Raw genomic sequence first — 18,797 nt, 5'->3', positions numbered from 1 at the left:
GTAAAAGGTTGGTAATTGGATCAGTGTATTGTGAAACTATTGGAGACAAGACCATTAAATTCCCTTTCTGTAATTGCAGCCTCTCTGGATGCCCTATTGCTGCAGCAGAGAAACTGGCAAAGGCCCAAGAAAAGCACCAGAGCTGTGATGTGTCAAAATCCAATCAGGCATCAGACCGAGTCCTAAGGTATTTCAAAAACATGAAATGTATCATTTCCAAGACCATTCATCTAAACCCAATCCAAAAGATTCTTCAAAGTGCTTGGGATACTAGATAAGATTGATTTTCTAAACTAGTGACAGAAGTAAAGGGTGGTAACTGGACTGGAAGTCAAAAGACCTGGTTCCCACATCTAGCTCAGTAAATAATGGCGGTGTAAGGGTCAGGAAAGTATCTGGATGGCACAAATGGTTAAACTCTCAACTACTAGGTTGGCATTTCAAACTCACTAGATGAACTTTGGAAGAGAGGCCTGGCAAAGTGCTTTCAAAAGATGCTAGCCTTGAAAACCCTGTGAAGCAATTCCACTCTGCACAGGTGGGGTCACCTTGAGTTGCAACTGATTTGATAACAACTAGCCACTCCTCGGAAGGAAGGTTGGGCAATCCTACTTCCGTAGTGATACTGCCTCGGAAACCCAAGGAGGGGTCGCTATGAGTCGGGGCCGACTCGACGGCACATAACAACAACAACAACAACAACAACAAAAACAGCCAGGGATAGGAAGTCATTTCACCTCCCTGGGTCTCCTTTGACTCACTGTCATTTCCAAAATGGGAGAATTGGACAAAATTTTTTCTGCCTATTTTTCCAGCCCTGATATTTCACGATTCTAAAAAGCTAGAAGAAAGTGGAGCCTTAAAAATTAATGAGATGCCCAAAGTAACTTTATCCTAATTTGAAAGGGAGGCATAGTCAACCTACAGGATGGTGCTAATGTTTTTGAAAATGTGATAGTGATGGTAATACCACCTTACACTTTCATGTAAAAAAAAAAAAAAAAAAAAGCCTTCAAAGCTGTCATCTCCTTTTATCCTCAGACACCCCTGTGTGGTAGGTGGGAGTGGGTGTTATTATCCCCATTTGACAAGCAAGAAAATCTGAAGTGCAGAGAGGTTAACTGACTTATCTGAAATCACTTAATCACTGAATGTTAAAATGGGAAAGGATCTACTGCTTTTTTAAGCCTATGAAAGGATAATCACTGGGTCAGAAGAAGGCCAAAACCCTTATCGCCTACTTTCATTTTTGTATATTCCCTTCAAATTTCTGTCTGCTTGAAAACCAACCTAACCATTGTATAGTCTAGCTTTTTACTTAATTGTTGTTGTTATGTGCCGTTGAGTCATACCTGACTCATAGAGACGCCTGCACCAGAAATATCTTTCCCTGTCTTTATATAGTCATCAAATTTGTCATTTTAATAGGTAAGTACTTTCTACTGTATGGATGCAACATCAGTGATAAAACTAATTTCTAGCACTGAGATTGTTTCCAAATTTACTATTAAAGAGAGAGTAATAATAAACATTTTTGTGTATATAGTATTTTGCTTCTGTTAATTATTTTTTTTAAGATAAATCACTTGAAAAAAATTGCTAGGCAAGAGTTATGAATATCTTCTTTGCTCTCATTGTGCATCATTTCACAACTTTCTTAATGGATTAATTTACCACAGTAATTAAAGTCTCTTTTTCTCTCTTAATAGAAATGTTAAAATCTTTATAGAAAATGTGAAATATATATAATAAAATAAAAACCATCAATGACCCTTCCATTCAGAAATAATCCCTCAAAAAATGTGATTATATGTACTTACAACTTTTTCTATGTAATTTGTTGTTGTTATGTGCCATCGAGTCAGACTTGACTCATAGCAACCCCTTCTTGGGTTTCCAAGGCAGTATCACTACGGAAGTAGATCACCCAATCTTCCTTCTGAGGAGTGGCTGGTGGGTTTGAACCACCAGCCTTCTGTTTAGCAGTCAAGTGGCTTAGGGACTATGTGACCAGAGCTCTCTTTCTACGCATTAGTGTCACTGCTTTAAAATATAATCAGTATACCAATATTTCCATCACTGTAACTCACTCATTTTACAAATGATAAAACTGAATACCATTTGCCCAACTCTCCCATAAATCCCATTCACAGCCATCAGTGTTTGGCAGAGACGAAGTGATTATTAGTGAAAGGAATATTTGAAAAAATATGTAGAGAGACTTTTGAACTAAAAGATCTTCTTCATTTTCTTTTGCCTACTTTGGCCAGACCTCCAGAAGGCTAGAAAGAAACCCTTGGTCAGCATCCTTCTTGGAATAGTTACCAGAGATGTGTTGCACTGTACATTTAAGTGTGGTTTTGATTTCACTGCCAAATAAACAAAAAAAACAAACACACTGCCATAGAGTCAGATCCGACTCATAGCAATCCCTCCTTTTCCAAAGTGGTATCACTATGGAAGTAGATTGCCCAACCTTCCTTCAAAGGAACAGCTGGTGGGTTTGAACCTCCAGCCTTCTGGTTAGCAGTCAAATGCCTTAGGCACTATAGTACCAGAGCCAAATAGTTAGCATGCATTTAAATGAGAAACTCCATTGATAAGAAATGTGTTTAATTTCCAATATTGCCTTGTTCAAACAGAAGACTGTTTTTATGTGGAAGCTTAAGCAACAGGCTTTTCTATTATTTCTGTGGCTATATAACTTAAGGATCCCTTTCATCAAGTGAATGCAATGGAAACCTACATTGAATGTCAACAAAGCAAGTAGCTATGGAACAAATATTGTTCCTCTACAAAACAATTTTCTTTATGTGCCTCCTACTGGGTTTAGGTTTACCATTGGCCAGAATCTTTAACAAAAAGAAATAATCCTACCCCAATGATCAATAAGAATCCCTAAACATTATCTGGTTGCTAAGGCACAACGTGACTGCTGGGCTGTTGGATGGGCCTTACATTTAAAAGCTCTGGTGGTGTAGTGTCTAAGGCACTTGACTGTTAACCAGAGGCTGACAGTTCAAACCTACCAGCCATTCCTCGGAAGGAAGATTGGGCAATCTACTTCTGTAGTGATACTGCCTCAGAAACCTAAGGAGAGGTCATTATGAATCGGATCCAACTCAACGGCAATGAGTTTGGTTTTTTGGTTTGGTGGCATAGGTGCAATGCTTAAGGCATCTGACTGCTAACCAGAGGGTGGCTTTTCAAACTCACCAGCTGCTTCTCTGGAAGGAAGATGGGGCAATCTACTTCTGTAAAGATTTACCACCTCCAAAACCCAGTGAGGGTGGCTATGAGTCATGATCGGGAGCTCTGGTAGCATAGTGGCTAAGACACTTGCCTGCTAACCAGACGGCTGGCAGTTCAAACCCACCAGCCACTGCTCAGAAGGAAGGTTGGGCAATCCTACTTCCGTAGTGATACTGCCTCGGAAACCCAAGGAGAGGTCGCCATGAGTCGGGGCCGACTCGACGGCACATAACAACAACAACAACAACATGAGTCATGATCAGCTTGATGGCAGTGGGTTTTGTTTTCATTCTTTTGATGGCATAGTGGCTAAAGCATTTGGCTCCCAACAAAAAGGTTTCTGGTTTGAGCCTACCAGTTGCTCCATGGGAGAAAGATGAGACAGTCTGCTTCTGTAAAAGATTTATTGCCTTTGGAATCCTATGGGGCAGTTCTCTGTCCTAAAGGGTCACTATGATTCAAAATTGATTTTATGGCAGTGGGTTTGTTTTTTTCTAGGGTTTTTATGTGTTCCCCAGTTGAAAAGAAATGTATCTCAAACACTGAGTTTTCAGCCCATGAATGCCTCAAGCAGGAGGTCTCTGTCTTAGTCATCTTTGTATTACCCAGAGATTCTAGAACACAGAGGTGCTCATTTAATGGGGTAAGGAAAGAGACTAGAAGGAAGAGATAAAACCTATTATCATTTAACCAGTTAAAGTGTTGTTTTTTTAAAAAAGAAAACCTTTAAATATATTCTGCAATAAAACATAAGACTTATGTAAGCACTTTCAGTCTTGCTCAACTTTTTAATCCTGTTTCCAACATTCTAGACCACAGACCCTATTACAGCCTCCATTTTGTCACTGGAAGTACTGCCTAATTGATGCCTCTAGTTGCAGTCTCCCTTCATCTGCCTAATCTTCATGTTTTTAAGGTTTAGAGATTATGCTTCTCCCTGGCCCAAAATTTTTACCTTTGCCTACTAGATGAATGAATTTACTACTAATCTGGCCTCCAACTACCATATTGTTTGCTATTCTGGTGATGTAGTGGATAAAGTATTTCGCTGCTAACCAGAAGTTCAGTGGCTCAAACCCACCAGCTGCTCCATGGAAGTAGGATGGGGCAATCTACTTCTGTAAGGATTTACAGCCTCAGAAACCCAATAGAGGTCGCTATGAGTTGTCATACTCAATGGCAGTGAGTTTGGTTTAGTTTTTGGTATTCCCAAGGAATGTTTCGATCTAATCTTTCTAGTTTCTTTTATTAGAATGTTTTCTTGTCCTACCCAAAACCTCAAACTTAAAATTCTACCCATTCTACAAAACCTAATTCAAACTTTGTCTTCTCCAATAAAACTTAACTGATCCCTATGGTTGAAAGTGATGTCTTTTTCTTAGAATTCTCATAGCACTTTGACTGTTAAATTGCTGTCACATTCCATGTGACCTCAGAAGTCAAGGCCTCAGGTTTTATTCATTTATGCAGCCACCTTATCACCTGGTAAAATGCTTTGAAAATAATAGCCAGTCAATTAATTCTTACATATTTTTTGATTTGACAAGAGATTAATATGCTAAATTAATAAAATAAAAATAAATGAGTTGGTGATTTGGTAAATAAGTCAGATATCTAACCATGTTCAACAGAAGGAGGTATTTCCTGGTCTTGCACCATCCTCACAATTGTTGCTATGTTTGAGCCAATTGTTACAGCCACTGTGCCAATCAATAACCATTACTAAGTCACTGTAAAAGTAACATAGATAAATTATTAAGGAACATATCAAAAAACCTTTTTAAAGTGTTAAAAAGCAAAGGTGTTGCCTTGAGGACTAAGGTGCTCCTGATCCAAGCCATAGTATTTTCATACGCATGCAAAAATTGGACAATGAATAAGGAAGACAGAAGAAGAATTGATGCATTTGAATTATGGTGTTAGCAAAGAGTATTGAAGACAACAAACAAATCTGCCTTGAAAGAAGAACAACCAGATGTTCCAAAGAAGCAATGGTGGCAAGACTTCGTCTCATGTACTTGGCACATGTAATCAGGAGGGACCAGTGTCTGGAGAAGGACATCTTGCTTGGTAAAGCGGAAGGTCATCGCAAAAGAGGAAGATCCAGAGCAGGATGAATTGACGCAGCGGCTGCAGTGATGTGTTCAAACATGGCGGTGATTGTGAGGATGACGTGACCAGGCAGTGTTTCATTCTGTTTCACATAGGGTCACTATGAGTTGGAATCAGCTCAACCGCACTTAACAACAGCAATAACATATAAAAGCTGACTTACATTTTTCAATAAAAAGAAATCTAGTCATTAAGTTTGTAACAGCCCTCAACCCAATCTAAATTTTAAAATAATCAAATAAGAAAAAAATTATTTATAAGAATGCTTACTAGGTAGTTTATAATAGCATATATATCAGATATTACATAGAATATACAAGGAGGCCTGATAACTCAATGATACGCAGCTGCTTACAAAAAGTTTGGAGGTTCAAATCCACCAACAGAAGAAAAGACCTGGTGATCTGTTCTTATAAAGATTACAGCCTAGGAAACCTTATGGGGCAGTTCTACTCTGTCCTGTAGGGCTGCTATGAGTCAGAACTGACTCGATAACACACAACAATATATAATATGTATGTTATAACCTGTAACAGCATGTATAATAGCAAAATAAACAATGTAAAGCTGGAAAATAATTAAATAATTACTATATTCATTTATTTTAATATCATACAACTATTAAGAACTGTTTATTTGTTTTTTCTTAACCTCTAAGCTGCAGAAGGGAAAATTAAACACCATATAAAGTTAAGGGTAAAATACGTAAAAGTATAAGATTCTGATAACAATTTAAATGAATATAAAAATAACCACAAAAGAAAATACACTCAGCTTTAGCAGTTTTTATCTCTGAGAGAATTATTATTGTTGTTATGTGCCATCAAGTTGGACCAGACTCATAGCGACCCCTCCTGGAGCTTCCAAGGCAATATCACTATGGAAGTAGATAGCCCCATCTTCCTTCCAAGGAGTGGCTGATGGGTTTGAACCGCAAGCCTTTGGTTAGCAGTCAAGTGCCTTAGCCACTATGCTACCAGAGTTCCCAATGAATTGTGTAGTACTTTCATAATCATTAAAAGCAGAACAATATTTTTCAAAATCTTTATTTGTAAAGCAAGTACGGATCTTCTATGTTTACATATATGCTCAATCGTTAGAAAGAGAGAGGACACAAAATAAAGTCTATTTATTTAGATATTTAAACAATACTTGTGGAAATAAGTTAGGAAAGAACAGACCTCTTAGGTTACTGTCCTGCAGGGAGAACTAATCAGCTCATTATTTTCACTTCTATTGTCAAAGAAAGTTTTCTGCCTTCACAGGAGAAATTCATATCTGCCAGTGTCCTAATTTCATTTTTCGCTAAAATTTCACACTTCTGTTTCAGGAACAGGTAACACTTGCAGATCTGATACCAGTAATCAAGAAATGGGATCTTATTCAAAAAATTATCATCTTCATAAATTGGCTGTAAACCTAACACTAACACATGAACTCACCACATTTTGTTTTTCCTTCAAAAGCATTAGCCTCTGCTAGATCATTATTTTAAAACATTTTACGTAATTTAAAAAGATAAGGAGTAAATCATCAGAAAAGTTTCTGCCTTTAAAATTCAGGGGTTTATTTTATTTAGTGTGAAAAAATAAGTACTTATACTTATGTGAAAATATAAGTACTTTTTATAAATATTTTACATTGAGAAAAGTACATAAAATGGCTTATTAAACAATGGAATTCTACATTTAAGTGTTAGTGTCTATATCTGTTCTACAAAATAACTGACCAGTACTTTTTAAAAGTGTCAAAGTCATGAAAAACAGGGAATAAGTGGTAAACAGTGACAGATTGAGGAGAATAAGAGGACTTGACAACTAAATGCACTGCAAGATCCAAGACAGAATCCTGGAATAGAAAAGGACACTACTGGAAAAGACTGGTGAAAAACAAATAAAGTCTATGGTTTAATTGCTAATATTATACTACTATTAATTGGTTTTAGTAATTGTCCTGTGAGTATGTAAGATGTTAACATTAGGGAAGTTGGGTGAAAGGTATAAGGGAACTGGATACTGCTTTTGCAACTTTCTGTAGGTCTAAAATTATTTCAAATAAAAAGTTTAGAAGTGCTACCTATAAAAATTGATAAATAGATAGAGACACATAGATACTTAAACAAAGTAGAATATCAATGAATGAATAATAATCAAGTGTGCCTCCATTTAAATAATTTTATTCCAAAAATAAATGACTAGTAGGTAAAAATGTTGAAAGTATATGCTGATATTTGTCAAAATATATGATTGCATAATCCATTTTATTGTCGCTAGATATAGATACCTAATTTTGTCTCAGTAAATGTTCCTGAGAGTACTTCTTTCATATCTTCTTCTTCCTTTTTTTTTTTTTTTTTTTGAGGGAAATTTCTTCCTACCTCATTTCATTTATGTGTAACTTCTAATACTGTTTGCTACTGTAAAGGAAAATGCACAGATGTGAGATTCTTTACCCATCTTCATAATCCACATCTTCATCATGCATAGTAGACCTCTTAAAAATAAAAATTTTAATATTTTATCCTTGTCCTTTTAATTGTTAAAGTGACTTATAAACAGATAACTTATTTGGTTCTATACAATTAAAATACACTTGGTCCTTTCTCAGGGAAATAAAATTATGATTTTCGTGAACGTTTTTAATTCCTTAATGCAATTAAGAAATGTTGTTCTCATTTTAATTCAAATCGTATCTTATACAGGGCCACAATAAAGCAAACTATTGTTTTCTTTTACTTACAGGCCAATGTGCTTTGTAAAACAACTAGAGATCCCTCAGTATGGCTACAGAAACAATGTTCCCACAACCACTCCTCGTTCCAACTTGGCCAAGGAACTTGAGAAATATTCCAAGACTTCGTTTGAATACAACAGTTATGACAACCATACTTATGGCAAGCGAGCCATAGCTCCCAAGGTGCAAACCAGGGATATATCCCCCAAAGGATATGATGGTAGGAGGTGCACACTCTTATACATGAGAGACACGTTTGCCGTTAATAATGTTGTTGTTGTGTATATCCATTTCCTACAAACTAATCAAGTATTTGTGGTCACTTGATGGGTATCAAGAGAATACCATATTCACAGCATGGCATCGTGTGTTTAAAGTATGACACAAATGTGGGTAAATAGCAACCTGGTAGATGGAGAGGGAGGGAAAGGAAATGTTCTTCCCTTAGTATCGCCAAAGAAACACATTCTTGCTGCTTTCAGAATGTGAATATAGAGAAGCCATTGGCTCATTATTTTGCATGGTATTGTGGTACAGTGGTTAAGCACTTGGCTCCTAACTGAAAGGTCAGCAGATTGAACCCACCAGCTGCTCCATGAGAGAAAGATGAGTCAGTCTGCTTCCATAAAGATTTACAGCCTTGTAAACCCTGTGAGGCAGTTCTACTCTGACCTATAGGGTCTCTGTGATTTGGAATTAACTCGACTCATTGACGATGCATTGGGTAAGATAGTGTCCTTAGCTTAAAAAATCACTTTTGAATGGATAGACACAAGACAAATAACAGTGAAAGATAGCAGGAAAACTCCTGAGTTCCTGGCTTTTCTTGAGAAGCTTTGTGTTTCCTCTGTATTCTCAAACTTGGATGTACATTAGATTAACCTGTGGAGATTTTTAAAAACTCTGATGCCCAGGCTGCACCCTAGATCAATTAAATCAGAATTTCTGGGGGTATTCCCAATGCAATGGCATTTTTTAAAAAGCTTACCTATGATTAATCTGCAGCCAAGGGTTGACAACTACTGCTTTATCTAGTCTCTACAGCAGCAATTTCAGTGATCCTCTGCTTGTACTCTAATTGGGCATAGAGAGGGAAAAAAAGGGAAGTCTCAGAGTGGCTTCCAGGTTATGACATAACTTTGATATTTGCTGCATTCATGGCCTCAATGGACTATACCAATAAAGTAAAATTGATAAAACAAGTAAAATACTACATATTATACAAGAAAAAAGAGGAATTTATTTGTCACACACTATTTCTTAAACCCACTATCAACTGTGTAAACTAGTTACTTTTACATCATCTGACAAATAGTTTAACATTAGAGGGGAAGGTGATAGTCCTTTGATTTTACTTATATATATATATATATATATATATATATATATATAACATGCTTCTGCTTTGGATTCCAGGAGATATGGACTTTGCTTGCAAATTTTAAGGTGTACAAGTTTTGATAATTTAAACATCTTATATTGGTATTCTCTAGCAGATGAAAAGAGATAGGTTTTTAAAGATTATTGAACTCTACTTTGAAAAAGTTATTTAATTAAAATCAAGTACACAAAAAAATTTCATTTAGATTGATGCTTGGGAAATTCTGAAACCTTTTTTCAATTCAATACCAGTGGCTGCACATCTTTCTAAGCTATTTCTTACCTAAATAATAATTAATTATTGTACAGTGAATGTAATTTTATATTTCTTCAATGTGTCATATATTGATTATACTTGTGTATGTCAGTTCTTGATATATAGGAACATAGGTATAAGTGGAAGAAAAGTAGTAGGTATAGAATATAACAGAGAAGAACTAGTTTTGTTTTATTGTTTATTTTGTAATAACTTTCCAGTTTCAGGTTTTGTTGTAATTTAGTTCATTCAGTTATAAATGAAGGCTCAAAACAAATTACAACCACATAATTGATGATACTTCTTATTTGATTTCCAGTTCATTCATATTTTATAGTAATTCTATTAATATCATTAATAGATGTTCATTTTTACCCATATACTTATTTTGTTGTTGTTGTTGTTCTGTGGGGCCTAGTCTCTTTAAGCTTATTTCTTATGATTAGATTGTAACCTTAGAATAAAAGGGGACTTCTGGATAGTCATAATCAGAAAGCACATTTTCGTGGTCAAAATACAGTTAAGTGAACTCAGAATCAAGCAAACCTACCTGGTTCTATTCTCAGTACTACCGTTTATGAGCTGTGTGATACTGGACAAATACATCTTTCTGTGTTTTAGTTTCCTCAAGAGTAAAGTAGGAGTAATAATTTCTACCCTCTAATCTCATAGGTTTGTTGTGCAGATCGATTGAAATAGTCTGTTTGGATGCACTTTGCCAATCTGTAAGAGGTTTAACAAATGTACACCAATTAACATTATTAATTCTGACGTACCCTAGCAAAATACTTTCTATCAGAAACTTAGGCATATTAATGTTTTTCAGTTGATCTACAGAAAACAAGAATTCCTGAGCACACAGAACAAAAACCTCAATATAAGGTCTTTGGGAAACCAAGAAAAACAGTCTCACCATAATTTACTGAGAAGAAAATCAACCAAACTCTATTTCTGTTGCACAAGATTCATCTGATAGATTCTTAAAACATCAAGAAAAGTACCAACTAAGAATGAGATTCCCTGGGTCAGGACTATCAACAGGATATGAGCTGGGAGGAATCATAATTGTACTTTGGCAACAAGCAGTAGATATAGAGAATTACTACATAGAGCTACCTTGGATCTTCCCCAAGATCCTGCTTCAGGTGCCCAAATAATTGAGTCACTGCTCTTAGAGGCAGTGAAATGAGCTTATTTGGGTCAAGAGAAGCAAAATGTTTAGGGAACAAGAAGACAGAGCCATGCATATGAGGAAGGAGGTAGAAGATGGAACCCCTCTCTCCAGTCTCTGGATATCATCTCTTAGATGACACCAACTGTGATTGAAACATTCAACAAACATTTATTTCACTACCTACATTTTCCCAGAAACTAAGCCATTTGCTATCTATCAATCAACTGGTTGATTGAGCCATTGATCTATCTGTGTACTTATTTACTTATCTGTCTATTGTTTTCTTCTTAATAATAAGTTTCAAGAAAGAGATTCCAAAAAAATACAAGATAGTGAAATGCACATTAACAATACAGTGAAGCAAGGAGTCCATTCTACTGGAAGGAATTAGCATAAGTATTACCAAAGCAGTAAATTTCAAAGTAGATCATGAAGTTCAGTAGAAATTGTATTTCTGTGAAGGCAAGGAAACACATGGGTTCATAGCATTTCTTTTCAGTTCAGTCACGTCCAAGGAGGCAAAACTAAAATAGACCCAAATTTTTAAAGTTCAGGTGAACAGGTACAATATAAACAAGGAAAATTATAGGTCAAAGCCCTGCTTGAAAATCTCCTTCTTAGAAAACAAAGGCAATTTACACTTCGAGGTAGCATAGTGCCTAAGGCACTTGAGTGCTAACCTGAAAGTTGGTGATTCAAACCCACCAGCCACTCCTCGGAAGGAAGGTTGGGCAATCTACTTCCATAGTGATACCTCCTCAGAAACCCAAGGAGGGGTCGCTATGAGTCACGACTATGAGTCGGGGGCCGACTCGATGGCGCATAACAACAGCATAGCAACTAAATCTATTGTTAGATTTTGAGCCCAGTCGGAAACAGTGGTGCCCCACCCAAACATAGTGACCTATTATGCCTCTTTGAATGTGTGTCAAATAATTCAGTCTAATGTATCAGGCTCCTGAAAGCGATCATTATGCCTGTTCTCAGTTTTCCATTCCAGAGCTTTGATCCATAATTTTTCCTGTTATGGTTATCATTCTGGATCATCCAAATTTGAAAAATTTGGATCTGTTTGGGTTTTGCTTCATCAATCATGACTGAACTGCTTCGAGCTTTTTCAAAGCCCTGGTCAATAGAAATTAACAGTGGCTTGATGAGGCTAGCATTAAGGTGCCTCAGAGGAAAGAAGAGAAAACAATTGTGGAGACATCTAAGGAACCAACGCATTGCTTTGTTTGTCATGCTGAGGCATTTGGGACTCTCCTTTAGGACTTGGAAATCCATGCATGAGTAATTAGTAAGAAGGAAAAGGTTAAGAAATCATGTGTCTACATGATTCCCAAACCTGTATCTCTGACTCTGTCATCTCATGTGAGTTCCAAACCCACATTTTTCCTTGGCTTAATTCAAGGGTCACAAACCACAGTGCACAAGCCAAATACAACCTCACCACTGACGGCGAGCTAAGAATGAATTTTACATTTTTTAAAAGTTGAAAGAAATCCAAAGAAAAGGATATTTTGTGACATGTAAAAATTATAAGAAATTAAATTTCTGTGTCCATAAAGTTTTACTGGAACACTGCTACCCTCAATCATTTTCTACTGTTGCTTTTAAGCTACATCAGTAGAGCTGAGTAGTTGTAACAAAGAATATATGGCCTGCAGAGTCTATCTGGTCCTCTGCAAAAAAAAAAAAAAAAAGTTTGCCAACCCCTGGTCTAAAACATCTCCACTTCTATCTCCAGGCAAAATTTCACACTCAGTTTGTTTAAAACATACTAAATTCCCAGTCCAGAAATGAACTCCCTCCCACAATTCTCCCTTTTAAATCCTCTAAAGACTAAAACTTTCTGATCTTTGAACTTCTTCCTTTTCCATCCTGACATTTAACATTACCCTGATTTGCTCAGCCTCTCCATCTTACTGTCATTACCTTTGTCCAGATCACAACACCTCAACCCCTTCTCAGTACGACTGCATTGGGCAGTCTTTCCCTAGTTATCCACCCACCCAACATCTTGCATTAACTATTCCTCCTAAAAGAACTTCCCTACCCCTCTACACACCTGCCCCACTTCATTCCAACCTCTGGAATTGACTGATCTTCCCTCTAGAGGAAAAACTAACAGTCTTTATCCAGTCATACACTCCATATTCGACATCTGCTTCCAGAAACATCCCCTTTATTAAGTTCTCTCTGACCAAATTCTATCCTAGATTCAGCTGCCCTTCTCTGAACTTAGTTTACCAATATTGTTTGTGCAGAGCATTTTACCCTTTATAATTATCTTTACCACACAGCATAACACTGTGTCTTGTCCTTTAGTAATTTTATGTGCAAATGTTTTTGTTCCACTAGATTGTAAACTTCTTGTGGACAAGAGGCCTTATCTTAAAATTCTTTTCAACTCTGTAATGCCAATGCACACCAGGCAGGTATTAGCCATGCAAACAGTAATTACTAACTGTAATTAGTAAGAGGTTGAAATCAAGAATCTTTATTTGGATCTGAAGTAAGTTCAAATCATGTAAGTTAAATATTTGCATTGCAGAGAATATCTAAAATGGAGATTCTTACCAAAAAGTCTTTTTTTCCCATGTAAGATTTTTCATCCATGTTTTATTTATGATAAGCATAGACATGAGTCTATGTAAAAACAATGAGAATTATTGTCATAAATTATGAGTCAAGGTCTGTATCAAATTAATTAATCTTAAATATTACCCAGGTCCCATACGGCAAAAACTATGACTGATATCTTTTGCTTATATTCATTTTTGTCTGGTTTCCATAGAATTTTGGATTGTAAGAAATTTCTCTAAAGGAAAATGCTAATACATAAACAGCAGCACTATTTGCAGAAAGTAGAGTAGAAGGAAGTAGGAGAATGAAATATGCATATTTAGTAAGATTCTCACAAGCAGAGTAGATTAAAAAAACTATTCTGTTTGGAATTTGTTTCTTCTCTTTTCTTTTTTAATTCATGTGCACAGCTATACTTAACCACTACAAATCCTGGAGAGTTTTCCTTTTACCTGTAGTAGAGGGGATAGGACAAGTGAGAAGGTATTTCTCAGTATGATCTAGTATCTAGTGGTTTGCTGACATTACCATATACAACTGTGGCATTCTAGAGTAAAAGCAATTATATTTCGCATAATATTCAGTAATATGCTGACCACATAGAAGAAAATTAACAAGTTCTTGTCTGCTGATTGGGAGCTCTGGTGGTGTAGTTCCTCAGGCATTTGACTGCTAACCAGAAGGCTGGCGGTTCAAAACAACCAGCCACGCCTCGGAAGGAAGGTTGGGCAATCGACTTCCGTAGTGATACCGCCTTGCCTCGGAAACCCAAGGAGGGGTCGCTGAGTTGAATCAACTTGACGGCAGTGAGTTTGTTTTTTTGGTTTGATTGTCTGCTGATTGATGAAAAATGATTTGATTGATTATAGTTTTTGTTTACCAAAAGAAGATAGTGCATCCTGTCACTATTAAACTGCTCTAATCTGAGGAAGTAGGGGCTCAGTCAGTATTGGGGAGGAGGGATGAGAAAAGCAGCAGCATCCTGAAAATCACCTTCCCTGCCTGAGGCTTGTTGCTCAGCAGCACCGGCCCCCACCCAGATGTCAAATTGCAATGCCTGTTAAAAAGCAGCAGGGAAGAAAAGTCCAGACTAAATGCTCAAAGGTGGTCATCATGATTACTGATAATAATAGTTTCACAAACATTTTCAAATAGGCAGCAATCATTAGGACTAAAGATCTTCATTTCCTAGAAGATTTAAAGTATAGAAATTCTTGTTTTAATTTTAAATAAACTAAAGATATGATTGTTAAAAGATACAAATGAAAGTATTGTCACAAGTGAGTGTTTCAATGATTTGAATTGGTAAGTTCATCAACAAATTATTGACAGTTTAATCATTTGCTAAAATCATATTAGCATCACAGCTACCTGACATAACCCAGGAGAAGCACAATCTTGATTCTAACATTTGTTAAAGTAAATTTACCATTTGTCTATGCCTTTTTTAATAGAATCTTAAAATAATTTAAGGCAATTCAAGCAGATGAGAAAAAGCAATGTTAATGATGTAAAAGAACCATATTAGTTAAATATTTTCACATGAGATTTGGCTTTCTTCCCCCAGTCCTGCCCTTCCCTTTGTAGACTTTCATCTTGACTTTGTTAAGCCTTAGTTTCTATGTCATCCAATAAGCATATAGCAGCACCACACAGGTTGACAGAGAGGTTTAAATGAAATAATCATAAAGCATCCTATAAACTATTCAGGGCTATTCCAATGTGCAGGGTAATTACATTGTGAGAGAAGCTAACAATATGAACTACCTAATTTTCCCCTGAGTAAGTAGCACAGTCTTTGTATCTCCACCATATACAGTAAATCATCCTTTATTGGGCCTTATTGGAACTGAATAATAGCTCTACTACAAATTGATCCATGTTTGTTTCAATTTATTACATAGATTTGCAATGTTGTCCCTTTAATTTTTCTTTTATAAGAAATTGAAATTCATTATTTCAAAACTATGTTATTCTTCTTATTTATGTGAACCACGTATTTTGAATGAGTGGCTAGCCCTCACCAGGAGAAGAAACAAAAAAGTCCTCTTATATGTATTATTTTGTTTCTCCTACAACGTTTATACTTCAATTTTATAAGAGAATTTTAAACAGTGTAAGACCACAAACATTAGCCCATATCAGAGTACCACAAACTACAAATTAGCAGGTACTATCTCAGTGTTGCTGTGAGTAGGAATCAATCCAATGGCAGTGGGTTTGGGTTTGGTCTCAGTGTGGTTTATGGTACTTACTTAACAAGTTTAGGCATCAGTTTGGAGCCACAATGATGGTGGGAGTTTACCTCACAAGAGTCTATTTTGTGTCCCTCTAGTTTTCTTCCCTCGAATCCCCATAAGTAGTCTGAGCAGGAGTGGCCCAAGCCACAGCTTTGCATACTCGTAGGACCCCTCTGGTATGAGGAACTGTGCACATCTAGAGAGTGGGCAGCAGTGGGCTCTCAAAGACCCCAGAGAGACTGTGCTCAGATAGACCAGTAGCAGTTTTGCTACTTATACAAGGTGCGTTAACAAAGAAAAAAAGAAAGGACACAGGTTGTTGGACACTTGTCCCAATAATGCTTTTACTCCTTAACAGGTGTGATAATTATCCCCTATTTTCATGCTAATTTAGATTAGCATAATAGAAGTAATATTATCTACAAGTTACTCATTGTAATTCATTGGTTTTTTTGGTTCTTTTTTTTTTTTTTTTTGGTTGTCATTAAATTAATGCTCTGGTGCATACAGGGCAACTGGGGATAAAATAGTTACTTGCTTATATGGTTTGCTTTAGAGCTTTTGGCAGAGAGCTGAAATGAGATTGGGGTTGGCCCACCCAGCTTCTGGGACTCCAGTCATCACATTCCTGCTAACTCTGTGGTTGCCTTTGTTTTAAAAGTGTTACCAAACTAAAAGTAGAAATAACGCACTTCATTCTTAATATCATTAAAACATTCTTGAGTCTAGAACTGAAATTAATCAATGATGAAAACGTAATTCTTTTTTTGTATTTTAATAAAGTGTTTGGAGGGTAATTTCTTAATATTTCTCACAATTATTATGTTAACTATGTTAAAAGGTTTTTTGTTTAGATTTGTTTTACTTCTTCTCATTTGGGAAGGAAAACACTGAAGAACCCCTTCTGAAGGGTGGGAGGGAGGCTTCCAGTTGTAGAATTGGTTGAGACAATATGGAAAACAACAAGGAGACTAGTGTCGGATTGTTATATCCCTCTCTTCCTCTTCCTTAGGGCAATAGCAATAATAGAAGTTTCCATTAGAAGTATCTAACTTAGGGCTTTGCCTATTAAGACCAGGGCAGGCCCTAAGCAAAACTGGAAACTAGTACAAGCTGGCATTCAGTAGTTCCTTTCTCTTTAGATGAACGCTCCCCTCCCCCCACTCTCAATCCTGCACCCATCCTCCTGTCAGGCCACACCCTCATGCTAGCAGATGAGGGAAGCTTTGGAAATAAGGTTCCAGAGGCAGTGTGCCTTCTTAAAATATATTTGGGTTTTAAAGAGAGAACCACTCAAAGCTGCCATGATTAATAAAAGGAGTGGCTCTCTAATGGAGAGATTTAGGACATTGAAGGAGGTATTTTTGTGGGGGTTCTTCCTAAACCCTCCAAGCTCACCTTTAAGTACTTACTCCAACAATTCAAGATAAAATATCTGGCCTTTGGGCAAATGAGCATCCTGTGACATTAGCTGAACCTGTCACTGATAATAAATCAGTAAAGAAAAGACCCCATCATAATAAGCCATTGATCCAAACATTTTCCTACTCGTGTACGAAAGGAAATTTTTAAACAGCTTTAAAAAATAACACTTGCTCTTAAGTGCCTGTTTGGCTGTTAGTGGTGATGGTTGTTGGGAAAAGAATACTAAGCAACCAGAATCCCATAAGTGAAGCACAGTGCTGGATGATAGACAGGCTATTAAATATAAAGAGACTGTACCACATGTGGTATGTGCCCTACCTATCTGAGTTCCACTGAACAGCCACTCTGCATTATTTAAAATTTATCTTGAGCTTATTTATGTTCACTTTTCTCCCACTCATCCACCGCTATTTCACTGGCTTGGCTCTTCATTAAAATTGTAGAAGCATTTTCTTGAAGAAAAGAGTTCCAGTTACATTTTATGCTCTGTAAGCCGGGCCGGAAATCAATTTCCCAAAATGCACCCATCTAGCAGGCCTAGGAGGTGGCCCCCAGGTGTCCTGTGAATCTGGGTCGCCTCCACATCTCAACAGTGAGCTCTGATTGGCCTCGACCCAGCCAATCGCTTGACAGATGAGTGATCTGAGGAGGTCCCAATCACCAAATGAGCTAATAAGCAATTAAGAGAGTGGATAGAAAGGCTTGACTCCCTTGGGCCTTCCAACAGACTGCTGTGCCCTGTCATTTTCCCCTCCTTACATCATTCTAGCCCAAATCTTTCCCAAGTGTATGCCTTTAAATGTGTTATTTATACGCAATTGCTTGCATCGGCTTAATAAACAGCCTGTTTACCGAATGTATGCAAGCACATATTCTCATCCTTGCCCAGTCCCCAACCGTCTCCTCATCCAAACAAACATAATTTTAAAAAATAAAAACCCAGAGGGTTTTGTCTTTGTTTTCATAAGTAAGCCCAGTGATATCACTAGGATCTCGTGCCCCGCGCCCCCAGGTTGATATTAATGTGTGTTTTTTAAAAATTCAACTAGTAGAAGTTAGGATATAGACTAGACGGGCGAAAGCAGACAGCAGAAGGATTTTTTTGGTTTGCTTTGCTTCATTTGCGTACTGTGCTAGGTCTTTTGAGTCATCTTTTCTTTTTTTTTTTTTTCCTTTTCCCTTGTCTCCCTCTCCTGTGCCTCCCCACAGCTAAGCGGTATTGTAAGAACTCGAGCCCGACCAGCAGCACCACGAGCAGCTATGCCCCCAGCAGCAGCAGCAACATGAGCTGCGGGGGCGGCAGCAGTGCCAGCAGTACCTGCAGCAAAAGCAGCTTTGACTACACGCATGACATGGAGGCGGCCCACATGGCTGCCACGGCCATTCTCAACCTGTCCACTCGCTGCCGAGAGATGCCTCAGAACCTCTCCACTAAACCTCAGGACCTCTGTGCAGCCAGGGTAAACGCTCTGTTTGTTGATGAAGCTGCCACGATCCCACCCCCACCCTGTCCTGGGCAGAGGCCGCAGAGGGGAGGGGGCGGGCTGCCCTGCGTTTTGTCTTAAGGCAGCTTTTTTTCCCCAGTAAAAAGCTACAGTATTTTTTTTCTTTTACTTCTTCTTCTTCTTTTTTTTTTTTT

The 18,797-nt window shown here is 37.3% G+C and overlaps 1 protein-coding gene across 1 annotated transcript in view; it reads left to right on the top strand.

Annotated features, from left to right (window-relative positions):
• The window catches only part of MYT1L (myelin transcription factor 1 like), a 280,476-nt gene that overhangs the window by 104,125 nt on the left and 157,554 nt on the right, over positions 1-18,797 (top strand). Inside the window, exons 8-10 of the mRNA XM_042781958.1 lie at positions 80-187; positions 8,106-8,317; positions 18,368-18,618. Of these exons, the coding sequence (XP_042637892.1) occupies positions 80-187; positions 8,106-8,317; positions 18,368-18,618 (571 nt within the window). The remainder of the gene's footprint in view (positions 1-79; positions 188-8,105; positions 8,318-18,367; positions 18,619-18,797) is intronic.

This window comes from Orycteropus afer, unplaced genomic scaffold (genome assembly GCF_000298275.1).
Source record: "Orycteropus afer afer isolate SDZICR_OR568_19922 unplaced genomic scaffold, OryAfe1.0 scaffold00204, whole genome shotgun sequence".
Lineage (NCBI taxonomy): Eukaryota > Metazoa > Chordata > Mammalia > Tubulidentata > Orycteropodidae > Orycteropus > Orycteropus afer.
Note: the sequence above shows the minus strand (reverse complement) of the source record. Positions and strands in the feature narration are given on the sequence as shown.